Source organism: Pelophylax lessonae, assembly GCF_965119305.1.
Source record: "Pelophylax lessonae genome assembly, chromosome: 12".
In the NCBI taxonomy this organism is placed as follows: domain Eukaryota; kingdom Metazoa; phylum Chordata; class Amphibia; order Anura; family Ranidae; genus Pelophylax; species Pelophylax lessonae.
The window spans coordinates 2,799,915-2,826,462 of NC_138779.1; the positions used below are offsets into that span (position 1 = coordinate 2,799,915).

The 26,548-nt window shown below is 46.5% G+C and overlaps 1 protein-coding gene across 1 annotated transcript in view; it reads left to right on the forward strand.

The window, feature by feature from the left end:
* The first annotated feature begins 4,122 nt into the window (after nucleotides 1-4,122).
* LOC309567779 (coiled-coil domain-containing protein 27-like) overlaps nucleotides 4,123-26,548 on the forward strand; it is a 43,369-nt gene continuing 20,943 nt past the window's right edge. The window contains exons 1-7 of the mRNA XM_082273229.1: nucleotides 4,123-4,457; nucleotides 6,713-6,836; nucleotides 8,056-8,219; nucleotides 10,538-10,699; nucleotides 14,052-14,282; nucleotides 23,086-23,290; nucleotides 23,611-23,741. Of these exons, the coding sequence (XP_082129355.1) occupies nucleotides 4,272-4,457; nucleotides 6,713-6,836; nucleotides 8,056-8,219; nucleotides 10,538-10,699; nucleotides 14,052-14,282; nucleotides 23,086-23,290; nucleotides 23,611-23,741 (1,203 nt within the window). The 5' untranslated portion in view covers nucleotides 4,123-4,271. The remainder of the gene's footprint in view (nucleotides 4,458-6,712; nucleotides 6,837-8,055; nucleotides 8,220-10,537; nucleotides 10,700-14,051; nucleotides 14,283-23,085; nucleotides 23,291-23,610; nucleotides 23,742-26,548) is intronic.

Sequence of the window (26,548 nt, forward strand, 5' to 3'; positions counted from 1 at the left end):
GAAAGTGACACTAAAGTTGTGGTGGGATAGGTAGGATGAGAGTCAGCAAAGAGCACAGTCAAGGAGACCAAAGGAGTGGAGTTTTTTGAGGTGGAGGGGATGGTCCACTGTGTCAAAGACAACAGAGAGGTCCAGGAGTAGTACTGAATAGTGTCTGTTGGTTTTTGCTCTTAGTAGATCTTTTGTGAGTTTAAGGAAAGCAGTTTCTGTGGAGTGTTGAGGGGGAAATCCGGATTGAAGTGGAAGTTTGTTCTCAGCCAGATAGTCGCTGCATCAGTTGTAGACCAGACATTCAAGGAGTATGGAGGAAAAGGGGAGGAAGAAGATCGTAGGTTGTTAGGATTAGTGGGGTCCATTAAGGGCTTTGTAAGTGTGGGGGGACTCGTACATGTTTTAGAGAGTTGGGGAAGATGCCAGAAGAGAGGGAAAAGATTGACAATGATTGACAATGTGATTTAGGGAGTGCAGGATAGAGCCAGAGGGTGACCATAGTATTTGTGAGGGAACTGGGTCCAGGGGACAGGTGGTTAGGTGGATGTTAGAGAAAAGTTTAGCAACCTTGTCTATATTGATGGGTTTGAATGAGGGAAGTATTGATTATAGCTGTGGACATGGAGTGATAAGTGGGGGAGGTATCTGTATAAGGGTGATCTCCTCTGCAATTGTATCAATCCTATTTTTGAACTGAATAGCAATCTCCTGGGCAGTGAGTGAGATAGTGGGTGGAGGCAGTGGAGGACAAAGTAGAGAGTTAAAGGTAGAGAAGAGTTGAGGGGGACTGGATGAGGAGGTGTTAATGAGAGTGACAAAATGAGTCTGCTTGGCAGTGCGGAGGCTGGAATTGTATTTTTGGAGGGCAGATTTATATTGGTTGAAATCTTTCTGAGACGTAGTCTTATGCCTCAAGAGTGTGGTTAAGTTTTTTGAGACTTCTGATGTCATCTGTCTGGCAAAGTTGTAGGGATCGGAGCCTGATTCTGTGTGTAGTGAGGGGGGGTGAGTGTGTCCGGGAGGACAACAGTTGTAGATAAAAGTGGCCAGGTTGGGGCAGGAGGGGGTGAGTCATAGAGTTGTTCAGTAGCAGAGTAGAGTAGTGAAGGGTTAGGATGGGGAAGGTTTCTACGGGGAAATTGTTAGTTGGTTGGAGGGAGTCATAGACAACGTCTGGATGGAACATTCTCATTGTTTATGCTGGAAAATGATGATATAAATGTTTACAGACGGCCTGATAGAACTGGCATGTCCATCAGTCCTCTGATATCTTTTAAAGCCTCCGGACTCACCAATCACATCTCAGTGTTTGTTTTGCAGATCCAGGCCAAACACTCGGCATTATCTCCGATTAATGTTATGGAGACATTGAAAGTCAACAGCTTAGCGGTTGCTGGTAACTAGGTGGTTGACACGGAGTGTAAGTCAATCAAAGCACGGCTAATAGGTTTGGTGTTGGCAGCCTTGACTTGGCTTCTCCTATGTATTTGTTCTTCTTATCTTCTGACCTAAAAGTCAGAGCTGGATGAATGAGAGTGCTAATGACACCATATTCACAGACTGGATTTACACAGAGGGAAAAATTGCAGTTTATATATCAGTGAATGACATTTCCATTTTCTATAGTAAAACACGACATGGTGTAGATGGTTCATGCACCAGACCTCACAGTTGGGCTGCACAATAACAAGTCATTGGCATAATGGAGCAACACATAGGATCCACCCCACCTCAATACCCTTAGAGGGGTCCCAATGCTGTGTCTAACAGAAAAGTAAGCCGGCAGTGAAATATCATTTACAGGCACTTAACAGGTGTTTTTTTTCTTTGTAGATGTCAGTTTTGCTGTAGTAAATCCTACACAAGAATGACAATAAAACAGCATAGGTGCCCCCTTAAAATCCATACTGAACCCTTAATCTGAGCATGCAGCCTGGCAGGAAAATGGGGCGGGGGGAATGAGTGTTTGCCCCCTTTCTGAGCCATTGAAGGCCACATGCTCTCAGCATAGGGGGACACCCCAAGCAGAGCATTATGTCCCCATGTTGACAGGGATAAGGGCCTCTTCCCCACAACCCTTACCCAGTGGTTGTGGAGGTCTGTGGGCTGGGGGCTTATTGGTATCTGGAAGCCTCTTTAAACAATAAAGGGACACCGAGATATCAGCCCCCTTTGTAAATGATGAGAACTTGTACAAGGCTGACACATTGCAATCCTTTCCGCTCCGCATTGTTCAAAACAGGGCTTAACCAGGATCCCTTTCAGAGGTTGCTTGGGGTTCCATAAGCAATGAGCAATTTCTGTCCCTCAGATAAGTTCCCAATGACACCATTGATATTTTTAACTATCTTTAAGGGAGTATTTTTTCCCACTGACCACCGATGTAAGGAGCATTCTTCCCAGGTGTGGAGAATGTTCAGGCTCGGCATTGAGAGAGTTCAGGCTCAGTGTGGAGAGTGGCCAGGCTCGGTGTGGAGAATGTTCAGGCTTGGTGTGGGGAGTGGCCAGGCTCAGAATGGAGAGTGGCTCCTTGGTGTAGAGAGTGGCAAGGCTCAATGTAGATAGTGACCAGGCTCAATGTGGAGAGTGGCCAGGCTCGGTGTGGAGAGTGACCAGGCTAGGTGTTGAGAGTGTTCATGCTCAGTATGGAGAGTGGCCACGCTCGATGTAGAGAGTGGCCAGGCGCAGTGTGCAGAATGTTCAGGCTCGTTGTGGAGAATGGCCAGCGCTCAGGCTCGGTTTGGAGAGTGTTCAGGCTCAGTATGGAGAGTGGCTGGGCTCAGTGTGGAGAGTGGCTGGGCTCAGTGTGGAGAGTGGCCAGGCTCAGTTTTGAGAGTGTTCAGGCTCTGTGTGGAGAGTGGTCAAGCTTAGTATGGAGAATGGCCAGGTTCGGTGTGGAGAATGTTCAGGCTCGAGGTGGAGAGTGGCCAGGCTCGGTGTGTAGAGTGACAAGGCTCAGTGTGGAGAGTGTTCAGGCTCAGTATGGAGAGTGGCCATGCTCGATGTGGAGAGTGGCCAGACTCCGTGTTGAGAGTGTTCAGGCTCGGTGTGGAGAGTGGCCAGGCTCAGTATGGAGAGTGGCCAGGCTCGGTGTGGAGAATGTTCAGTCTAGGTGTGGAGAGTGACCAGGTTCAGTGTTGAGAGTTGCCAGGATCTGTGTTGAGAGTTGCCAGGCTCGGTGTTGAGAGTTGCCAGGCTCGGTGTTGAGAGTGGCCAGGCTCGGTGTGGAAAGTGGCCAGACCCGGTGTGGAGAGTGGCCAGGCTCGGTGTGGAGAGTGTTCAGGCTCAGTGTGGAGAGTGGCTAGGCTCAGTGTAGAGAGTGGTCAGGCTTGGTGTTGAGAGTGTTCAGGCTTAGTGTGGAGAGTGACAAGGCTCAGTGTGGAGAGTGGCCAGGCTCAGTGTGGTGAGTGTTCAGGTTGTTGTGGAGAGTTGGCAAAGCTCGGTGTGGAAAGTGGACAGGCTTGGTGTTGAGAGTGTTTAGGCTCCCTGTGGAGAGTGGCAAGGCTCTGTGTGGAGAGTGGCCAGGCTCGCTGTGGAGAGTGGCCAGGCTCAGTGTGGAGAGTGGCCAGGCTCGCTGTGGAGAGTGGCCAGGCTCTGTGTGGAGAGTGGCCAGGCTCTGTGTGGAGAGTGGCCAGGCTCTGTGTGGAGAGTGGCCAGGCTCGCTGTGGAGAGTGGCCAGGCTCGCTGTGGAGAGTGGCCAGGCTCTGTGTGGAGAGTGGCCAGGCTCGGTGTGGAGAGTGGCCAGGCTCGGTGTGGAGAGTGGCCAGGCTCGGTGTGGAGAGTGGCCAGGCTCGGTGTGGAGAGTGGCCAGGCTCGGTGTTGAGAGTGGCCAGGCTCGGTGTTGAGAGTGGCCAGGCTCGGTGTGGAGAGTGGCCAGGCTCTGTGTGGAGAGTGGCCAGGCTCTGTTTGGAGAGTGGCCAGGCTCTGTGTGGAGAGTGGCCAGGCTTGGTGTGGAGAGTTGCCATGCTCGGTGTGTTCAGTCATAAATCACTTCCTGGCTCTCACCTTCTGCCATTCCTCCAGTGTAATCCTTTTATTGCTGGGTTTGTATCTGACAAGCCTTTCCTAATTTCAGGTTGCACATTGAATTGGGTGTCACCGGGGTAACATGACGATACAAATAGCTTTTAGAGCATTAGATTCAAAAACCTTTCCTCTAATGGAAGCCGGAAAGCTTATCTGGGAGCGTTTAATGGTTTAATTTTACCTTTGTCTTCTGTCTTTGCTGTAACTACAACACGCTGCATAGTGGGGGCGTTTTTTTCTCCTTGCAGGCTGGGATGGTGACAAAACCTTTAGGAGACATGAAAGATAAAACAGAGTGGAAAATGCAGAGTTTTAATGACCTGCAATTTACGGGAGTCCGGAGACCCCAGACTGCAACATGGAGGATTCCCAAAATCAATTCCAAGAGAGAGAAGTACAGCAAGTCAGCCCAGGAGCCCATCTGTACCTATGAAGCTCAGGTAATATGTGTGTGTTTCTATATATAGATAGTATATATTATATAGTATACATGGAATACATTTAAAGGGACCGCACACCTATCGCTCATACACAGGTGCCGTCAGCTAAAATCGTCTGCAATCCCAACATACAAATGATACATAGGTGTGCGCAGCCTATTGCATTTGGGTGTGCACCCCAAATGTATTAAAACATGGATGGTATTACTAGGGCAGTGGATGGTGTCAGTAGAGCAGTGGATGGTGTCAGTAGGGCAGAGGTTGGTGTCAGTAGAGCAGTGGATGGTGTCAGTAGGGCAGAGGTTGGTGTCAGTAGGGCAGAGGATGGTGTCAGCAGGGCAGAGGTTGGTGTCAGTAAGGCAGAGGTTGGTGGCAGTAAGGCAGAGGTTGGTGGCAGTGGGGCAGAGGTTGGTGTCAGTAGGGCAGAGGTTGGTGTCAGCGGGGCAGAGGTTGCTGTAAGTAGGGCAGAGGTTGGTGGCAGTAGGGCAGAGGTTGGTGTCAGCGGGGCAGAGGTTGGTGTCAGCAGGGCAGAGGTTGCTGTCAGTAGGGCAAAGGTTGGTGGCAGTAGGGCAGAGGTTGGTGTCAGTAGGGCAGAGGTTGGTGGCAGTGGGGCAAAGGTTGGTGTCAGCAGGGCAGAGGTTGGTGTCAGCGGGGCAGAGTTTGCTGTCAGTAGAGCAGTGGATGGTGTCAGTAGGGCAGTGGACGGTGTCAGTAGGGAAGTGGACGGTGTCAGTAGAGCAGTGGACGGTGTCAGTAGGGCAGTGGACGGTGTCAGTAGGGAAGTGGACGGTGTCAGTAGAGCAGTGGACGGTGTCAGTAGGGCAGTGGACGGTGTCAGTAGGGCAGTGGACGGTGTCAGTAGGGAAGTGGATGGTGTCAGTAGGGCAGAGGTTGGTGTCAGTAGGGCAGAGGTTGGTGTCAGCAGGGCAGAGGTTGGTGTTAGTGGGGCAGTGGACGGTGTCAGTAGAGCAGTGGATTGTGTCAGTAAGGCAAAGGTTGGTGTCAGTAGGGCAGAGGTTGGTGTCAGTAGTTTTTAAATTTTATTATTTTAATTTACAATTTTTTAGAAGTCCTGTTAGGGGGCTTTGGTGAAATATCAGCAGGGGTAATCTTTGCCTCACAAGGTGATTAAGGCATGCCCAGGCACACCCCATGAAATGACACAAAGTAGCTGCAGCACTCCTCTTCTTTATTAATCCATAGATAATAAAAATATTTAAAAAGAAAAAAAGAAACAGAAACATTTTTGGGTCTATTTGCAGGAACGTTCCTCAGGTCTTTTATCTAACGTTCAGCATCTTACTTCAATTATCCGAAATATGCGCTTTCCGAAAACTGATATTAATTCTCTGACATCTTCCTTTTTTACGGGGGACAAGTCACACAGTAGATCTGGAAGACGTTTATACGTTTAGACCCTGTACCGGTATCTAGAGATTTTACCTATAACAGCAATATCTATCTATCTATCTATCTATCTATCTATCTATCTATCTATCTATCTATCTATCTATCTATCTATCTATCTATCTATCTATCTATCTATCTATCTATCTATCTATCTATCTATCTATCTATCTATCTATCTATCTATCGCAGGGTTGGTGATAGGGTTGGTGATAGGGTTGGTGGTAGGGTTGGTGATAGGGTTGGTGATAGGGTTGGTGGTAGTGGTAGGGTTGGTGGTAGGGTTGGTGGTAGGGTTGGTGGAGGTGGTAGGGTTGGTGGTAGGGTTGGTGATAGGGTTGGTGGTAGGGTTGGTGGTAGTGGTAGGGTTGGTGGTAGGGTTGGTGGTAGGGTTGGTGATAGGGTTGGTGGTAGGGTTGGTGGTAGTGGTAGGGTTGGTTGTAGTGGTAGGGTTGGTGGTAGGGTTGGTGATAGGGTTGGTGGTAGGGTTGGTGGTAGTGGTAGAGTTGGTGATAGAGCTGAAATAGATTGGTAGAGCTGAAAAAGATTGATAGACAAGGAGGGGTTTTGTTATAGAAGAATAAAGTTACTATTTGTGATTCGGATTACAGAGGACACACAGTCACACAGACCTCTTTTCCATATAAAAAGGGCTGGCAGGAATGAAGGATAGTTCCACCCAAAATTCCATTATCTGAGTTCTCTGCTGACATTTTAAATCTCCCCACTGAAAGATCCGTGCCTCTGAGTTCCCAGCTCCGCCTACCCGTTCCCCACCCATTTCGAGGGGGTCTCCACCTTCTTGTTTTTATTGTTTTATGTAACAGAGAATTTTCTTCTTCCTGCAGTCTCCGGGATTTTCATCCAGCGCGGCGTTCTCCTTTGAAAGCATCATCTCCTCTCAGGTCACCGACTTGCACTCCTTTGGCGGGTCACACCACGGATACTATAAAAATGGCGGCTTCCCAATGGGTAACATTTTCCAGATTATTAATAGTGTTCAGTTTTCCTTCTGTCTTCTCTATTTACTGACTCCAGAACTGTCTGTGATTCTGATGGTTTAAACTCCCAAACATGGCGCACGCTCCAGAACGGCGCCCCTCTCGCTAACTGTGGACACCCGGTTGCCGGTTTAAAAAGCTTGTCTCTGCTGGCCATCAATAGACTGCCTACCAATCTCCAATCCAAAATCGATTAACTGTGATATCAAACTGTTTAGCTGCACATGCCTATTCCCCACCCCAGATGACTCTTTCTCAACGCGTTTCAACAAATTATGCATAGCTTTTCAGAGGGGTGGTAAAACCTGACACCCGTGTTAATGTACCCTATCAGAATACTTGTTGGTTCCCATTGATGTTGGTGTAGAGCTGCACATTTTTGGGCTTATTCATTAAAACAGTAACAGCAATGATAATCAATACTGCGATAATTCCTCTGTAAACTGTCGGCTATATCCACTTTCTAGTGCATGCTATATGAATCGCAGAAGTTAGACTCCCTAAAGAGGTACCTCCGAGTATGGACAATAGGCAAAGTTCTTGTGAAGTGGCTATCTGAATGAGCAGTCTTTAGGCCTAGTTCTTCAGCCAGCTAGCACTGGGGCCTAGTCTTTAAGGTGGTGCACATGAGTACAGAGTCCCAGTAAAGTCTGCATGCAGTAAATAATGCTGCTAGTTAGATGGCCATTTCCTTTGTGCTCAGTCTCTGTTAGCAGCAGCAGGTTAATAGAATCTGTGTCTTCTCACCAGTCCCAGCAATACAGCAACAAGGGTCGGTCTCCTCACAGCAAAGAGATTAGATAAATTCAACTCTCTCTCCCCTTATACCCAGCTCGCTTTGGGAATTGTAGTCCAATGGTCCTTAGACTGCCATAGTAAAGTTTCTTTCCCAAACTTCATCTCCCATGAGTCAGTGCTGCCAACCATCAAGTGTCTTGAGCTCCTTTTACCTGTCAGCTCCCCCTGGTGGATAGAGGTAGCGTTACCCCTAAGTTGAAGCCCACTAGGAGCACAGAGAGCACTGCAGCACGGTGGCCTACATCGCTCTCTGTCTCTAGCCAAGCACCTGGCTACAACTATACAGAAGCAGATCTCTGAATTTGCTGATAAATATCTAATTTTTATCCTTTGATACAATGTACCATGATGTGACTTTGTTTCTTGTGTTGCTCTTTATTATAACTTTATAGACCGGAAGCTCCCTCACATTCATAGCTCTGCTGATCACAACAGAAGCAGCATTTGGGACGGCTCCTCGCCGATTCTCCATCACAACGGAACTCAGGGCCCTCAGACATATCTCACCTCTGTAGAGATAAAGACTCCATGGTATATGACGGTGCTCCATGAGAAGGTAGAAGTCATCAACCTCCATGTGTGTCTCCCTAGGGGCTCATAGATGTGACCAAAGTGTGCCCACCAGACTTTGTTTAGATCCAAGGATGTTCATATCTGGGGCCAAGTGGGTCACCTCCAGCTTATTGATGATGGTGGATTTAGCTCTCTGCCATGTTAGTAACTTCAAACCATTTGCCTTTGTTTCCCCAAAGGCAAGCCAATCTCTGGGCATGTCTGTTCATTCATACCCATCCCCTCCAAGCCTTCTTGTGAGGGGGCTGTTTGATTGTGCAAGGGGAAACTCTGCAGACCCTGATGTAAAGGAGAATGCTGCAGACTTTGAGGTAAAAGGGAACTCTGATGTAAGATGGGCTCTGGTCACTAGAGCCCCCCCCCTTGCATCAGAGTCCGCAGCGTTCCCCTTTACATCAGGTTCTGCAGAGTTTCCCTTTACATTATAGTCTGCAGGATACCCCTTTACAGTGCAAGGGGGAACTCTGTGCACCCTGATGTAAGTGGGAACTCTGATGTAAAGGGGAACGCTGCAGATCATGATGTAAGGGGGAATGCTGCAGACATTGTTGTAAAAGGGAACGCTGATGTAAGGTGATCTCTGGTCAGAGGTTACATCAGAGTCCGCAGAGTTCCCCTTTACATCAGAGCTCCCAATTACATTAGGGTCCACAGAGTCTCCCCTTACATCAGGGTCTGCAGAGTCTCCCCTCTACATCAGAGTCTACAGAGTTCCCCCTTACATCATGGTCCTCAGCATTCCCCTTTAGATCAGAGATCCCACTTACATTGGGGTCTGCAGAATTCCCCTTTGCACTGTAAGGGGGAATCCTGCAAACTCTAATGTAAAAGGAAACTCTGCAGATCATGATGTAAGGGGGAATGCTGCAGATCCTGTTGTAAAAGGGAATGCTGATGTAAGGTGATCTCTGGTCACCAGAGTCCCCCCTTGCATCAGAGTCCACAGAGTTCCCCTTTACATCATAGCTCCCACTTATATCAGGGTCCACAGAGTTTCCCCTTACATCAGGGTCTGCAGAGTTCCCTCTCTTTATCAGAGTCCACAGAGTCCCCCCTTACATCATGGTCCGCAGCATTCCCTTATACATCAGAGCTCCCACTTACATCAGGGTCCAGAGAGTTTCCCCTTACATCAGAGTCCACAGAGTGCCCCCTTACATCATGGTCTGCAGCATTCCCGTACACATCAGAGCTCCAACTTACATCAGGGCTGGCAGAATTCCCCTTTGCACTGTAAGTGGGAATCCTGCAAACTATGATGTAAAGGGGAATGCTGAGGACTCTAATTTAAGGGGGAACTCCAGAAACTGATTGGGGGGGGGGGACTCTGGTGACCACCTTCTGCAGAGTAAATACACTAAGGTAAAGGGGGTTACTGATATAAGGTAGAACCTTTATATCAGTGTCCCCCCTTACCTTGGTGTATTCATTCCCTCCCTACATCAGTGAACAGAATCAGACAGTTGGCAACCCTGCTAACATTTAATGTACAGATGTACAGAAAGTCTTCTTTCAGCCTCTCCCCATCCTAAAATAGCTAATACCAGTAATGACACAGCTGAGAAAAAACACAGAGCTTTATCTGAAAGTGAATCAATTCCTCTTCATGGAGTTCTTATTATAAATGTCTGTCCAGCCTCAGTCCATCTGGATGTCAAAGCATATCAATTGATGAGTACAGTTTATTAGAGAAAATATGATTTGTTTAATATATTTTATTTTAAGTTATCACATAGGAATGCATTTAGAAGAAATAGGTATAGCTTTTCCCCCAATGAACCTGCATATAAATTAATTCTGTACAAATGAAGCAAAAGCGAATGTTCTCAGGCTAAATTTTCTGTAGTCTGAATGTGTGAATGCAGGAAATACCCCAGTATGGCCACTAGATGGCACTGAGGACCAAATGTATCTCCTATGGTAGTCAATGACATGTAGCAGTCAATCCGCATTATCATCAGAAATATGTGTGCTTCTCAGCGCCATCAGGTGGCCATAATTCAGTATTCTCAGAATGCACACATTCGAATGACAGAGAATATAACCCAAGAGCATTCAAATGCAATTTGTACCCCTTTGTCTATTATTTTTTTTAAAATTCAGTTTTATATAATACAGTGCTACAAAAATGTCTTACTCCAACCAAAACTTTTTTTTTTTTGCTGGTTTTGGATAGAGCAGGGAAGAGTTAGCGCCCCCATCAGGTCTCTATTGCTGTCTGTGGCCCCCTGTTAGCATTGTTTAAATGACCTCCAGGTCCCTGTATGTGATCTGACGCCAACACCATGCATGTGTTTCTAGGAGCGATGCCTTCTAAAGTTGGGAGAAGAGATCAATCGTCTCTCCAGGTTCGAGGTGGAGACTAAGCGGAAGGATCAGATCATTTCAACCCTCAGAAACGAGATCTCCAAACTGCAGGAGGACCTCCAGCATCTGAGCCGCCCACATACCAGCAGAGAGGAGGTCGGTCACATTCTGGGACATTGTTAGTATTATCCTCCTAATATGGCTAAAGGGAGGAGCCAGTAAGGATTCCGCAGCAGTTGGTGAGAGATCATGTGACCCATTCCATTCCTTAATTTTATACTCCCAGCTGCTGCACATTGGCAGCAGGGCCGCTGATAGGGGGGGGCCCAGCCCTCTTTTAGGGGGCCCGAGCACACAGGGGGGCCCACAAAGAGAGAGGGATTAGTGATGGACAACAAATACAGAAATCTTCCTCCAGCAACTGAATCTGATCTGTCCCTCTGCCTGCTATAAGCTTTTATCTGCTGAGAAAGAGACATTCGTCCCTTCACTAATCCCCCTCCCTGTGTGGGCCCCCTCCCAGCACTGGCTCTAATGTTATCTCTACTCAGGAGTTTATTTGTAACTTTGTTTCTCTCTCTGTGTCTCTTTGATCACTGAGCTCCAACTGCCCAGCCTGTATTTTTTTCTCATATCATCTTCATTTTTATTTAACATCATTTTTTTTCTGGATTTAGCAGGAATTATGCGAGTTATGTTATATTTGTGTCTGCTAATAATGATTTTGTTGTAATTTTAGCTAAATATATCTTTAATATTTTCTTGTAGCTGCAGGAGGAAAATGGAGGAGATTGGTTCCTCCGTATGCTGCCCCCGCCACTCCTCCTATCCAGTTCACTTGTGTTCTGCTGTCTCTGGGCCCCTGTGTGCTCCCCTGCCCCCCCCCCCTACTGTGCTCCCGCCCCCCACACTGTGCTCTCTCCCCTCTCCTGCCGGCTGCTGCAGGGGATGTGTCACAATAGAGAACCAGGAAGGGGTCGGTAAATATGTAATTTACCAGCTCCTCCCTTTTCTGAATGGACAGAGTCATAGTCAGTCACATTGTGAAAAAATAAAATATAATGATAAAAATAATACAATTAAAATACCAAAAAATAAAAACCACTGACACCAGTGGGTGAACTTCCAGGATCGCAAAGGTCACACTTGCGACCGGGCCCTGGCATTCCACCACAGTGGGGAGGCCCCAAGGTGGCAGGAAGGGGGCCCACTGCAGAACTTGTGAAAGGGTCCACTGCAGGACCGTAATAAAGGGCCCCGCAATGAGCGTAAAGGGCCCCAGGATAAGTGGGAAGAGCCCCAGGCTTGAAGGGAAGGGCCCCGGCCACGGGTCCGGGGGGCCCTTCATGGTTTCTTGCACCGGGGCCCTTAGTTACGCCTCTGATGAAAAAAATTTGATTTTAAAAAAATTTTTATTGGCTGTTTGATAGCAGAAAGTAAAAAATATTGGGTTTTTTTTGCAAATTTGTTGATTTTTTTTTATTTTTATACCAAAAGAAAGCGCTATTTGTGGGAGAAAAAGAACATCAGTTTTATTTGGGTACATCGTCCCACGACCGCGCAATTGTTGTCAATTCGAATAATGCAGTGCCTTATGGCAAAAAATGGCCTGGGCATAAAGGGGTGTAAAACCTTCCAGGGCTGAAGTGGTTAAAGTGAGACATTTTGAATGCAAAACTCAATTAAATAAAATGCTGGGGGGGGGGGAGCCTTAAGCTGCCTGTGAGGTGACAACGTATAGAAACTACTACAGCAACACTGACATTGACAAAGAAAAAAGTACCAGCAAAATTACAGTTCCCGGCCTCTTCACAGCCCAGGATTCCATTCATCTATAGGGTCTGAGATATACTGGATGTATTCAATAATGGAGTATTGTGATGATGGTGGTCTATAATTGGTCTATGTACTCAATAATGGAATAATGTGATAAAGATGGTCTACTATAAGTGGTCTACGTACTATAAGTAGTCTACAGTCAGGGGCGTACCAAGGGGTTGGCCAGATTGGCGCCCACAAGGGGTGCAGGCTGAGGGGGCGCAAAAAAATTGGCAGTGTTAGCAGTGATTTTTGCACCCTCCGCTCAGCCTGCACCCCCCGGCGCCCCCAGGCAGCGTGCTACTCCAATCCTGGAGCCCTGTGTCCACTCCAGGCGGCAGTGTGGGCTCTCTGAAGCTCTGTCCGCCCACACATGCGGCCGGTCAGCAGTCACATGACCTTGACATCATCAATCAGCTCCAGCTCGGCGGCAGGCTGGGGATGGGGACTGCACTGGGGCTGTCAGAGGAGCCCATACCGCTGCTCAGCACGGTGCGACTCCTTCAACCTCCTCTCCACTCCCAGGCAAAGCTGACTGGGGCAGCCCCCTCTCTCTCTGTCACTCCATCGCTGTCACCCCCCTCTCTCTTTCTGTCACTCTATCGCTGTCACCCCCTCTCTCTTTCTCTGTCTCCCCCTCTCTCTCTCTGTCAACCCCCCCCTCTCTCTGTCACCCCCCTCTCTCTCTGTCACCCCCCTCTCTCTCTCTGTCACCCCCTCTCTCTTTCTGTCACCCCCCTATCTCTTTCTGTCACCCCCCTCTCTCTGTCACCCCCCTCTCTCTGTCACCCTCCTCTCACTCTCTGTCACCCTCCTCTCACTCTCTGTCACCCCCTCCCTCTCTCTCTGTCACCCCCTCTCTCTTTCTGTCACCCCCCTCTCTCTGTCACCCTCCTCTCTCTCTGTCACCCCCTCTCTCTCTGCTTTCACTCTCTCTCTGTCACCCCCTCTCTTTTTTGTCACCCCCCTCTCTCTCACTGTCAACCCCTCTCTCTCTTTTTGTAACACCCCTCTCTCTCTCTGTCACCCCCTCTCTCTCTCTCTGTCACCCTCTCTCTCTCTCACCCACTCTCTCTCTCTCTCTCTGTCACCCCCTCACTCTCTGTCACCCCCTCTCTCTCTCTGCTCTCACTCTCTCTTTGTCACCCCCTCTCTCTCTCTGTCATCCCCCTCTCTCTCTCTGTCACTCCCTCACTCTCTCTCTGTCACTCCCACTCTCTCTCTGTCACCCCCCTCCCCTCTCTCTCTCTGTCACCCCTCTCTTTCTCGCTGTCACCCTCCCTCTCTCTTGGTCACCCCTCTCTCTCTTGGTCACCCCCCCTCTCTCTGTCATCCCCTCTCTTGGTCACCCCCTCTCTCTGTCCCCCCTCTCTCCCTGTCACCCCCCCTCTCTCTCTCTCTGTCACCCCCCTCTCTCTCTCTGTCAACCCCCATCTCTATTTCTCTGTAAGCCCCCCCCCCTATCTCTCTCTCTTTTGGGGGGGCGCCAATACAGTTCCTCGCCAAGGGCGCTGGAGACCCTAGGTATGCCTCTGTCTATAGTATGTACTCATTATTGGAGTATTGTAATCATGGTGGTCTATAATAATGGTGGTCTATAATAATGGTGGTCTATTGGTAGGCTGTGTATCTTCACAAGCCCAGGAATTCTGTGTCTCTGTTGGTTGCTGACCAGTTCATGTTATTTTAGGACAGTTCTTCGGTGGAGCAGTTGGATGATGGAAGCCTCCATGGTACAAACGGATTCCCTGAACTCGAGGAATGCTCCTCCCCTCGGGATGTGACACGAGAAGTTCTGAATTCACCAGCAAGTCCCCGGGATCTGTTCACAAACTCGGAGAGAAATGTCTCCACTATATCCTTGGCTGGCAGTTTCTCCGAGTTCCATGGAGACGGTCACAGCCCTCAGATGGAGGCCGAGGTAAGGAGTCTTACTGATTTTCAGGTTCTGTATCCTGGAGAAAAACTTCCTATTCACAAACAGATAACATACGGAATATTCATATGTAATGTAGTGTACCTACCTTAGCCCAACTCCAGGTAAAACTATTGTAGTCATGGATGAAGTGTAGAAGGGTAGGAACCTCTGCCAGGTTTTTATTGCTGTCTGTGTCTCCATCGGGGAGGTTATCCCTCACATTTTATCCCTATGACTCCAAGAAAGAAATCAAGAAATGAGGGCAGGAAGGATTAAATAGCAATAAAGACTTTGTTGTTGTCGACTCGCTGTAGCAGTAACTAAACTAAATCCAACATGTTTTGAGGGCTAAAGTTCCCCTTCATCAGTGACGGGAGATTTGTACTCCTGAAGAAGAGGCTGATTACAATGAAACATGCTGGAAATCTCTTTGATCCCCTCCTTTTCATTCCTTCGGCACATAGGACATTTTGTGGGTTATAGGATATCCTGAGATCCATCTTCATTTTCCTCTCTGTTTTACCTTTGTGTTTTGTTTAGCATGGATTGGGTTATTCATTTTAGATAATTAGGTTGGTAGTTACATTAGAAATAGGACTTCAGGACTTCTCCCGAGCCCCTCCCATCCTCTGGAATGCTCTACCCCAATCTCTCCAACTATCTCCTACTCTGTTCACTTTCAGACAATCCCTGAAAACTCATCCTATCTGGCAATCATGAATGTATACAAAACTCAGCCAAGCTCTACTGCCATGTAAATGATGTTAAGACAGAGTGCCGGTGCTCAGGCCAACCAGTCCACTGTAAATAAATCCAACAAAAAGCCGGAAACTCCATGCTTCTTCTTAAAAGAGCCTTTATTAATGCACAACAGCAGATACAATGTTTATTAATGCTAACACATTTCGGCCTCTTTGGCTATGAGGAAGGCTGAGGCCGAAACGCGTTAGCACCAATGGACATTGTTAAAAACAAAATGCACTGCGCTTAATAGATAAACTGTAGAGATATGGTATCAGCAGCTAATATAAAACAGTTGTGGGACCTCAACTATAAAAAGAATAAAACAAGGTATACAGCGCTTGACACAGTGATCTCAATCTCAGCAAAAGCTTAAGATAAAAGTGAATCCATATGGACTATATGTAAATCAATGAATCACTCAATGAATGAAAGTCCATATAAAAAGGAGTCCTAGAGGACATCCTGTACACCAGGTGGTGAATATAAAGATAAAGCCCCCACCAGACACCAATGAGTGTGGCCTCTTACTGGAGTCATATGATCCCCATTACAGGGCTCTCAGTACGCCTTAGAGGAACTCCTCATAGCCCCCAATGGATACACGGATGAAAAAGGTCTTCTCCTACAGGTACAGCTTCAATGATCTTAGATGTAATTCCCCTCACAGGAAATAGTAACAGCCCAGATACCATGTGAGTAAAAAAGGAATATTCCTCATGGTGTAGTATGTCAAACCATAAACTTTAATAAATATAAAGCAAAAAACACACTCACATCTGGCATATATATAACAGGCATCAAGGATCAATCCAGCTGTTCAGCCGTTGTGCTTCTATCTCGGATCAGACAGAATGCTGGGGAGATGCGAACACTACGGACGTTGCCAGTCCCCTACCAGTTTCGTCATAGATTAACATCATCAGGAGGCGTCCCCTGATGATGTCAATCTATGACGAAACCGGTAGGGGACCGGCAACGTCCGTAGTGTTCGCATCTCCCCAGCGTTCTGTCTAATCCGAGATAGAAGCACAACTTTCATTCATTGAGTGATTCATTGATTTACATATAGTCCGTATGGATTCACTTTTATCTTAAGCTTTTGCTGAGATTGAGATCACTGTGTCAAGCGTTGTATGCCTTGTTTTATCAATGGACATTGTATCTGTTGTTGTGCATTAATAAAGGATCTTTTAAGAAGAAGCACAGAGTTGCCAGTTTTTTGTTGGATTTATCTGGCAACCACCTAGCAACTGTACTTTTATTTTCTCCATCAGCCCATCCCCCACAGATATTACCTCTTGTATCTCTTGACCCTCCCTCTTAGATTGTAAGCTCTAACGAACAGGGCCCTCTGATTCCTCCTGTATTAAAGTGTATTGTATTTGTACTGTCTACCCTCAAGTTGTAAAGCGCTGCGTAAACTGTCGGCGCCATATAAATCCTATATAATAATAATATACTGTATATTTTCTCCTTTTGTCTAGGCTATTCCTTGAACCTTCCTCCCCCATTGATCGCTCTTCCTCACATTTCCTGTTGTGGTGTTGCAGGGATAAATACTTAGGAGCCCTCCCCCCCCCCCCCCAATGGCAGAGGCCAGGGGTTCTACCTCTTCCCCACTCATTTTTGTTGCTGTCTGAGTCCCCAATGAGATGCTGTTGCTACCTCCGAAACCTTACCAGGAATCTTACCAGTGAGGACCTTTGGTGGGTTTATCAGAAAGCTTCCGGGGGACCATAGACTTCAGGCAAGATCCACTTCTTCAATGAGCCCCCCTCCATCATTTGCCGCCAAATCATGTACCAGCATGTCATTTGACTAGACCCCCCCCCCCCCGCTCCGTCGTCTTCCGCGGCTCTCTCTGGCTCTCCCGTCCCACTGGCTAGTCAGAGAACCATGCAAAGGTGGAATCAGTTTGATCGGGTCTCCATTATGGTAACCGGAAAGCGATGACATCACATCACTTGTGGTTTACCTGGCTGTCAATGGCGCCATCTTTTGAAAATTGGAATTATTTAAAAATTCCGATCTTTGCGTTTTGAATGCTTTCAAGTGTAAAACGAGGGATTTGGGGTCTTAAAGATCCCAGATCCCTCCATAAAGAGCACCTGTCATCTGCCTATTGCTGACACAAGGATGTTTACATTCCTTGTTACAGCAATAAAAAGAATTAAAAAAAAAAATGAAAGCAACAATGTAAAAATCAAATAAACTTTAAGTGCCCCCCCATGCTAGAGCGCAAAGGTGAATGCGTGCGTCGGTCCCACACACATGCTAACAGCAATCATCCCACACATGTGAGGTATCACTGTGAATGTCAGATCATGGGCGGTAGTTCTATGACCAGACCTCCTCGGCAACCTGTAAAGGCTTTTAAAGAGTTGCCTATGGATAGCAAAATTTACGTTGCTTATCGCTGTTGCGCAGGCATGCGTAATTTTAAAGCGTGACATGTTTGATATCCATTTACTCGTTGTGACATCATCTTTTATATTTTACCAAAATTTTGGGTTATGCATTGTTTTTGTTAGCATTAAAATTCAAAACAATTTATTTTTTCCCAAAAATTGCGTCTGAAAAATACTCTATTAATACTCTAATTAATATTAGATACTCTAATATTATATTCTCTAGGGTCTCTGCTTTAAAAAATAAATATATAATGTTTGCGGATTCTAGGTAGTTTTCTAGCAAAAAAAAAAAAATGCCCGGTCTTCAAGTGGTTAAACACTGCCTAAAGCGGCAAAAAAAAAACCTGTGGAGGAAAAAAAATAATATACTCACCTCTCCCAACTTCCGTAGTGCTGCACAGGGAAAGACTGGGCCAGGGGGCAGGGGGGAAATTGCCCCCCCCGGGCCGCTTTGATGCCCTGTAAAAAGACTGCACCACCTCTGCTACAGACATGCCTAAAGGATTCCTGGTGAAGAGAAGTAAAAAGTCCCCACCACTGACCTACTGAGTGTGAGATGAAGACAAGGACAGAGTGCAGCCCCCCCCCCCCAGCATGGACGGTGTAAATTGTTTCTGAGCAGAGGCCGGTTCCATGCCCCACTGGAGACTCTCCTCCCCTGGCCAACCCCGACCAAGCTGTCCCAGCTCCCAGCAACTGCCCCCTGTTGGCAAGGTCGGGAACATGGATTCAGCTGGTGAGTAGAGAGTACCTGGAGTGGAGCTTCAGCCTGGAATGGGGGTCAGAAAGGAAACCAGGAAGAGGAAGAGTGAGTGGGGGGGCCGAGTTTCTGCACCATGGGCCTCTGGCTTGTACTTGCCTCCTGGGCCGAAAGTTGCCAGTCAGCCCCTGGTGCTGGAGGGTTATGTCATCCTCTTGCCAACAAGATCCATGGAATGCATGGTGGCCCAGATCTCCTGAGAAGATGTTGATCGTCTTCTTGTGAGATTTGGGTTACTTAATGTTCTCGGAGGTCTGGCTGGAAAGAGGATGAGGTCACCCTCACCCAGGTACTGCAGGAGGACACCGGGGAAAGGTAAGTATATTATTTAATTCAAGTTTATTCCAGAATGTTTTACTTCATACTTTCTTCCATCACTTTAGATTGGGTCTTAAATAAGTGGTCCTGGTCAGTGAGGCGGTGTAAGGTCCACTTTCAGCACGACTTGAGATCTGTTGGCAACCCAACTGGAGCTGAAGGTGATTTAACTCCCTTCCCGCCCAGCCGCAGCATCCCTCTATGCACCTAGGGAAGAGGTGGGGGAGCGGGGGCAGGATGGACCTCCTGATCACATGACTACTATAATTTGCTGTCACAATGATCACATAATTGGGAGCCTATCCTGCCAGCTCCTGATCATAACTGGAGACCTAATAGATGACCTGCTTATAGATCACGCGGTCTATGGTGGGGCCACCAGCATACTAAGGAGTCTTTATAAAAAAATAAAATAAATGGCAGGGAATCTTCATGTAAATTCATCCTGTGAGAATTGGGCAAAAATGAATGTTCTTTGGGCTATTTTTCTCTTCTGAATGAATTTTGTTTTATTATGGAAAGCATTGAGGTTGCAGGGGCGCCGCCCCCTATCTATGCGTCCGGCCCCCTAATCTGCATGCAGGGGCGCCGGACGCATGGAGCTTAATGGGTTTTTTTTTTAAATCACCTGATTAGAGCCAGAGGCTCTAATAGGGTGATGCAAAGGGTGGAGCCAGGGCGCAGAGCAGTACGCCCCGAGCCCACCCATTGTGTGACAATAGCGAATGAAAATTCACTATTGTCACACCGATCCTCCTCCTGGCCAATCAGGAAGCGCGTCCGATACTCGCTTCCTGATTGGCCGCAAGGCAAACCCCATGCCATTGGCCGAGGAGGAGGCGGGAGCAGGAGGACTGGAGGAGACGCACTGCCGGGACTGAGAAGAAGCCGCGCTGGAGGACTGAGGAGAAGCCGCCCGCCGCCGCTGATGGAAAGGAGTCAAATTCTGCGTTACGGCCTTTAGTTGGAGCTGTAAAGAGTAGGAAATTTAGGAACACTAAGGCCTCGTTTACACTTGCTTTGCTCTCTGAAGAGCAAATTGCATTCAGTTCACTCTTCAGAAGCATTTGGCAGGTGGTATCGCCTCCTCACCACCAATTTTAACCCCCTAAATGATGGACCACCACGCTGTGTTGTGTGCAGTTGCAGCACAGCCCCATTCACTTGAATAGGTCACATTTGGCAGGCAGTAGTTCTTGCCAAGCGTGACAGAGAATATAATTCCTGATCAACTGCTTGGTTTTACCTCCCTCCAACTGCTACTGTAAACGAGCCCTGAAGGCAATGGTCAAACAAATGTAACCACTTTTTTTGTTAATTCCCTCTAGTGTTCTCTAAAACTGATATTATGCATTTCTTGTTACAAAGACAGATGTATTTCCTTTACTCCCCAGCTCCATCTAGTTTCCATAATTTGGTATTTTACTACTGTAATAAAAATTGTCAATATGATGCAATGGGTGCCGCCTGGGCTGAGACAAACTACATTGATGTACATTGTGGTTCAAATCCTCAGAATAAATCCTATGGCTGAAGAATCCAATCCAGCACACTTATTGCAGCACTTCTGAGACACTGAAGAGATCTCTAAGCGATAAAGAGACAAAAAAAAACAACAAAGTGTACAAACTAAGTGTAGTGGGTGTGTAAACATTTATAAAAGAAAGACAATTAGCAACTCACATAAAATAAGACAAATTATGCTTATCATGGTTCTCAAAATGATTCCCGGCTGGGGAGGACACCAAGAAAACTGTCACGATAGATACACTGGATATGGTCTGGTTGGCCCCTGCAGTAGAGAGACAGAAAGGGGGCGCCAATCTAAGTGCAGCAAGGTGGAGGGGTGGACACAGCACACAATAATTGGCAAATCACAGTGTGTGGATGTTCTCATGCATTGCAATCATTGGTGCATCTGCAGCTAGAGGAGGAGTCATCTAAGATCCCAAGATGGAGCTGCTGCTGCAAAAAGTGGAGTGTGGTATATAGGGTGACCAAGGCAGCCTAGAGATAGAAAGCTGTAAGCAGCGTGTGTGGATCTATGGAGCACATGCAAGGACAGGAAGTGATGAAACAGGAAGTGATTTTAGGGGTATGGCAACATGTTTTGAACCCGATTCCTCTTTGTCAAGCCACTGTGGCTTGACAAAGAGGAGTCGGCTTCAAAACATGTTATCTCTACCGAGGTCATTGGTACATCTGCAGCTGAGAGAAGGAGGCATTCAGGATCCCAAGATGGAGCTGCTGCTGCAAGGAGTGGAGTGTGGTAGCACATGCAAGGACAGAAAGTGATGAAACAGGAAGTGATGTCAGGGGGATGGCAACATGTTTTGAAGCCATTACTTCTTTGTCAAGCCACTGTGGCTTGATCTCAAGATCCCAAGATGGAGCTGCTGCTGCAAGGAGTGAAGTGTGGTAGCCAGGGTTACCAGGCAGCCTAAGGATAGAAAGCAGTAAGCAGCGCATGTGGATCTATGGAGCAGATGCAAGTACAGGAAGTGATGTCAGGGGGGGTGGCAACATGTTTTGAAGCTGATGCCTCTTTGTCTAGCCACTGTGGCTTGAAAAAAAGGCGTCGGCTTCAAAACATGTTGCTCGATTCGCACAGGATGACTGTAAATGCAGGTCCTGAATAATAATAATAATATTATCATAATGTTATCCCTATCGAGGTCATTGGTACATCTGTAGCTAGAGGAGGAGTCATCTAAGACCCCCAGATGGAGCTGCTGCTGCAAGGAGTGGAGTGTGGTAGACAGGGTGGCCAGGCAGCCTAAGGACAGAAAGCAGTAAGCAGCGCGTGTGGATCTTTGGAGCACATGCAAGGACAGGAAGTGATGTCAGGGGGGTGGCAACATGTTATGAAGTCAATGCCTCTTTGTCAAGCCACTGTGGCTTGAAAAAGAGGTGTCGGCTTCAAAACATGTTTTCCAGTTCGCACAGGATGAATGCAGATCCTGAATAATAATAATAGGAATATTATCATAATGTTATCCCTAGTGAGGTCATTGGTACATTATCTGCAGCTGAGAGGAGGAGGTATCCAGGATCCCAAGATGGAGCTTCTGCTGCAAGGAGTGGAGTGTGGTAGCCAGGTGACCAGGCAGCCTAAGGATAGAAAGCAGTCATTGGTGCATCTGCAGCTAGAGGAGGAGTCATCTAAGATCCCCAGATGGAGCTGCTGCTGCAAGGAGTGGAGTGTGGTAGACAGGGTGGCCAGGCAGCCTAAGGACAGAAAGCAGTAAGCAGCGCGTGTGGCTCTTTGGAGCACATGCAAGGACAGGAAGTGATGTCAGGGGGGTGGCAACATGTTATGAAGTCAATGCCTCTTTGTCAAGCCACTGTGGCTTGAAAAAGAGGTGTCGGCTTCAAAACATGTTTCCCAGTTCGCACAGGATGAATGTAAATTCAGATCCTGAATAATACTACTAATAATAATAATATTATCATAATGTTATCCCTAGCGAAGTCATTGGTACATCATCTGCAGGTGAGAGGAGAAGGTATCCAGGATCCCAAGATGGAGCTTCAGCTGCAAGGAGTGGAGTGTGGTAGCCAGGGTGACCGGGCAGCCTCAGGACAGGAAGCAAGAAGCAGCTTGTGTGGATCGATGGAGCAAATGCCAGGACAGGAAGTGATGAAACAGTAGGTGATGTCAGGGGGTGGCAACATGTTTAGAAGCCAATGCCTCTTTGTCAAGCCACAGTGGCTTGAAAAAGAGGTGTTGGCTTCAAAACATGTTTTCCAGTTCGCACAGGATGAACGTAAATGCAGATACTGAATAATACTAAGAATATTATCATAATGTTATCTTTACCGGGGTCATTGCTACATCTGCAGCTGGCAGGAAGAGGCATCCAGGATCCCAAGATGGAGCTTCAGCTGCAAGGAGTGGAGTGTGGTAGCCAGGGTGACCGGGCAGCCTCAGGACAGGAAGCAAGAAGCAGCTTGTGTGGATCGATGGAGCAAATGCCAGGACAGGAAGTGATGAAACAGTAGGTGATGTCAGGGGGTGGCAACATGTTTAGAAGCCAATGCCTCTTTGTCAAGCCACAGTGGCTTGAAAAAGAGGTGTTGGCTTCAAAACATGTTTTCCAGTTCGCACAGGATGAACGTAAATGCAGATACTGAATAATACTAAGAATATTATCATAATGTTATCTTTACCGGGGTCATTGCTACATCTGCAGCTGGCAGGAAGAGGCATCCAGGATCCCAAGATGGAGCTTCTGCTGCAAGGAGTGGAGTGTGGTAGCCAGGGTGACCAGGCAGCCTCAGGACAGGAAGCAAGAAGCAGCTTGTGTGGATCGATGGAGCACATGCCAGGACAGGAAGTGATGAAACAGGAAGTGATGGGGGGGTGGCAACATGTTGTGAAGCCGACGGCTTTTTTTCAAGCCACTGTGGCTTGAAAAAGAGACGTCGGCTTCGAAACATGTTGTTGGGCCTTTGCCCAGTTCGCACAGGATGAATGTAAATGCAGATCCTATATAAAAATAATAATAATATTATCATAATGTTATCGCTACTGAAAAATAATATCAATAATAATATTAATAATAATAATCAGCAGATCCTTCAGGACGATGAGAACGCGGCACAAACATTAGATAGAGAGAATGAAGTATCAGAAAAAACTGCGGATTTCACAGCTGAACCAGAGGAGGAGACGCACAATGTCGGATCTGTGGATGAATCTGAGGAAAAAAATCTGGAACTGCAGAAACTTCAGGAGGAATTGGAGGTCATCAAGAAGGATTATAACATTTCACAAGGTACAGTAAAGCAACATTTAAGATATTAAAAAAAAAAAAAAGTTCACACTCAGACGGAGGCGGAGCAAAAAAAAAAAGTTGATTATTACATGTAGGAGCAAAGTATGAGAATAAGCGCGGGAAGGAGGTGGTTAAAGCGTGCATCCGCTCAAAAGTGGAGCCTTCGGGGTCAGATGCCTTCTTTTTATGTCCTTTATACTCCAACAATGAGATCTCCTCCCCACTCCTGGCTCTGGTCACCAGGGAGGGTTCATGTCAGGCTCAGACGGAGGAGTGGCCGCACACAGGAGCAATAATTGTCATCTCCTTTATCTCCTCAGGCGTCATTTCCTCTCTGCAGAGAACGATCTCCTCCCACCAATCCAAACTCAGAAAATCAGAGTCTGAAAAAGAAGATTTACAGAGAGAGCTGATAGAGAGAGGAGTGCAGCTGCAGGCCATGTCCAACAAGGTACAGACCGGGGGCGAAGCTGTGACCTCACTGGGTAATATGGAATCCGTTCTAATTTCCTTTTCTAAACGCCATTCCTCGCCTCTTCTTCTAAAAAGAAGGCGCAGTGATCCAATCACAAGGTGTTGCACAGCCGTGCGCTGATCGGCTAACATATTTCAGGTACTTGGAGCTGGCTGGGGAGGAGTTAAGGTGGAGCACAGGAAGGATCCTCCCATTGGGGGTGTTGCTAATTAAGGGGCGGGGTTGTTGTTGCGACACAGGAAGCTGTTAAGCGTCACAAAACTTGCTGAACAGAATCTCACATAAAAGGGCGGCACCCATTCATATTTTATTTGTGATTGTTATTATTAATGTGAATATTGTCGAGGTGCACAAAAATGAAAATTTCAGTGCCGAAGCCGAAAATTCAGGATGTCCGGGCCATAAAAATACAGTTTTTTAAAATAAATGCTTTTATATATTATTGTATTATATTAAAACAATAATATATAAAATTACATTTAATATAAATTAAATTTATATTTATATCTTTGATTAATACTTGTAAATGACTATGAATTTATTGTCGCCCATTATCGGCACCTTGAGTCCTTTTTCACACTAATGCCATGCGGGAAACCCAGCGAATTCTGTGCGTTTCCCACACCGCATTGAATGGCGTCCATGCGATCTGCAGCAGGTGTCAATGTTAGATTAAGTACTTCAGCCCCGGAAGGTATTAGCCCCCCCCCCCCCCCCCCCCCATGACCAGGCCATTTTTTTTTTTTTGCGATACGGCACCACGTTAGTGTCAGATCTGTGCACCGCAATGTCGCAGACCTGCTACAAATTGCTGATCGCCGCCATTACTAGGAAAAACAATACAAAATAAAGAAAAAGTCCATAAACGTATCCCATATTCTGTAGATGCGATTAACTTTTGCACAAATCTAGCTCCCTTGTCACCTCTTCCCATGCGCGCCTCCAGGATTTCTCCAGAGCTTCTCCCATTTTTTGGAACTCTCTACCCCAATCTGTCTGACTGTCCCCTAACCTACCCATCTTTAGACCATCCCTGAAAACCCTTCTCTTTAAAGAAGCCTATCCGGCTACTAATACATTGTTTCACTTGCTCCATCAGCCCATCCCCCACAGCTAATGCCTTTTGTATCAATTGACCCTCCCTTAGATTGTAAGCTCTAACGAGCCGGGCCTTCTGATTCCTTTTGTTCCAAAATGTAGTGTAACTGTAATGTCTGCCTTCATTTTTTTAAGCGCTGCGCAAACTGTTGGCGCTATATAAATCCTGTATAATAATAATAATAATATACGCTTATTAGTATTTTTGTTACCAAAAATATGTAGCAGAATACAAATTGGATGTTACAAGTTCAATTTTTTTTATTTTTTTTAATGGATGTTTAATAGCAGAAAGTAAAAAATATTGTTTTTTTTTTTTTCAAAATTATGGTTCCATTTTTTGTTTAAAAATAAAAATCGCACAGGTGATCAAATACCACCAAAATAATTCACTATTTGTGGGGAAAAAAAGACAAATAAATAAATAAATAGATAAAAATGCTATAAATCTTTCCCATAGTTTGTAGACGTGATAACTTTTGCACAAACCAATCAATATACACTTATTGGGATTATTTTTTACAAATATGTAGCAGAATACAAATTGGAATAAAATGATGAAGAAATTTGATTTTTACATTTTTGTTATTGGGAATGTTATATAGCAGAAAGTGAAAAATATTGTTTTTTTTTTTTTTTCAGAATTGTCGCTGTTTTTTGGTTTATAGCGCAAAAAATAAAAATCGCACAGGTGATCAAATACCACCAAAAGAAAGCTCTGTTTGTGGGGGAAAAAAGGTCATTAAATTTATTTGGGTACAGCGTCGCACGACCGCACAATTGTCAGTTAAAGCAATGCAGTGCCGAATCGCAAAAGATAGCCCGGTCATTAACCACTTCTGGTTTATAAGATTTTACCCCCCTTAATGACCAGGCCATTTTTTGCTATTTGGCAATGCATTATTTTAACGGACAATTGCGCGGTCGTGTGACGCTGTACCCAAATAAAATTGATGTCCTTTTTTTCCCACAAACAGAGCTTTCTTTTGGTGGTATTTGATCACCTGTGCGATTTTTATTTTTTGCGCTATAAACAAAAAAGGAGCGACAATTCTGAAAAAAAAACAACAATATTTTTCACATTCTGCCAAGTGACATTCCCAATAAAAAAAAATGTCAAAATCAAATTTCCTGACAGACTCCATGGCAGCACACGTATGGGTAGGCTCCGCCTCCTCTCCTACCCTATAGGACCCCACTCCCATAAATTTTTGCTCAGAGCCAGGAGCCGTGTTCCTTTTTTGTCCTCCTTCCGCAAGAGAAGTCTTACCTTATAGGATGCGTTTTCTTACATACCTGGTGGCGTGTGGCTTTCCTGAATGATGCTTTTCTACCTTAGTCCAGCAATCTCAGTACTACTGGGTGGACCCGGGCAATTTGAAATGATGCCGGAAGATGCCGTAAATCCTGATTGAGAGGTGGGCTGCATCGCTTGGCCAAACGTCCTTGCTACTAGCGGGAGGCCCTTATGCCCTGATGCACATGCCAGTCTCCGGTTGAGGAGCATTCCAGGTCCTTCTGTCGGTGTTGGTGGTAATGTATTGCTTACTTTTATATTTTGTATCGTTTTGCTTCCTGGTTAGTATGGCGGCTGGAGCGCTCCTGCGTTCCAGACCGTCGATCTCGGCTCCTCCCCCTGCCTCCTGAATCCTAGTTGGGTGTTCAGTGTGAGGCTTGGTTTCCAA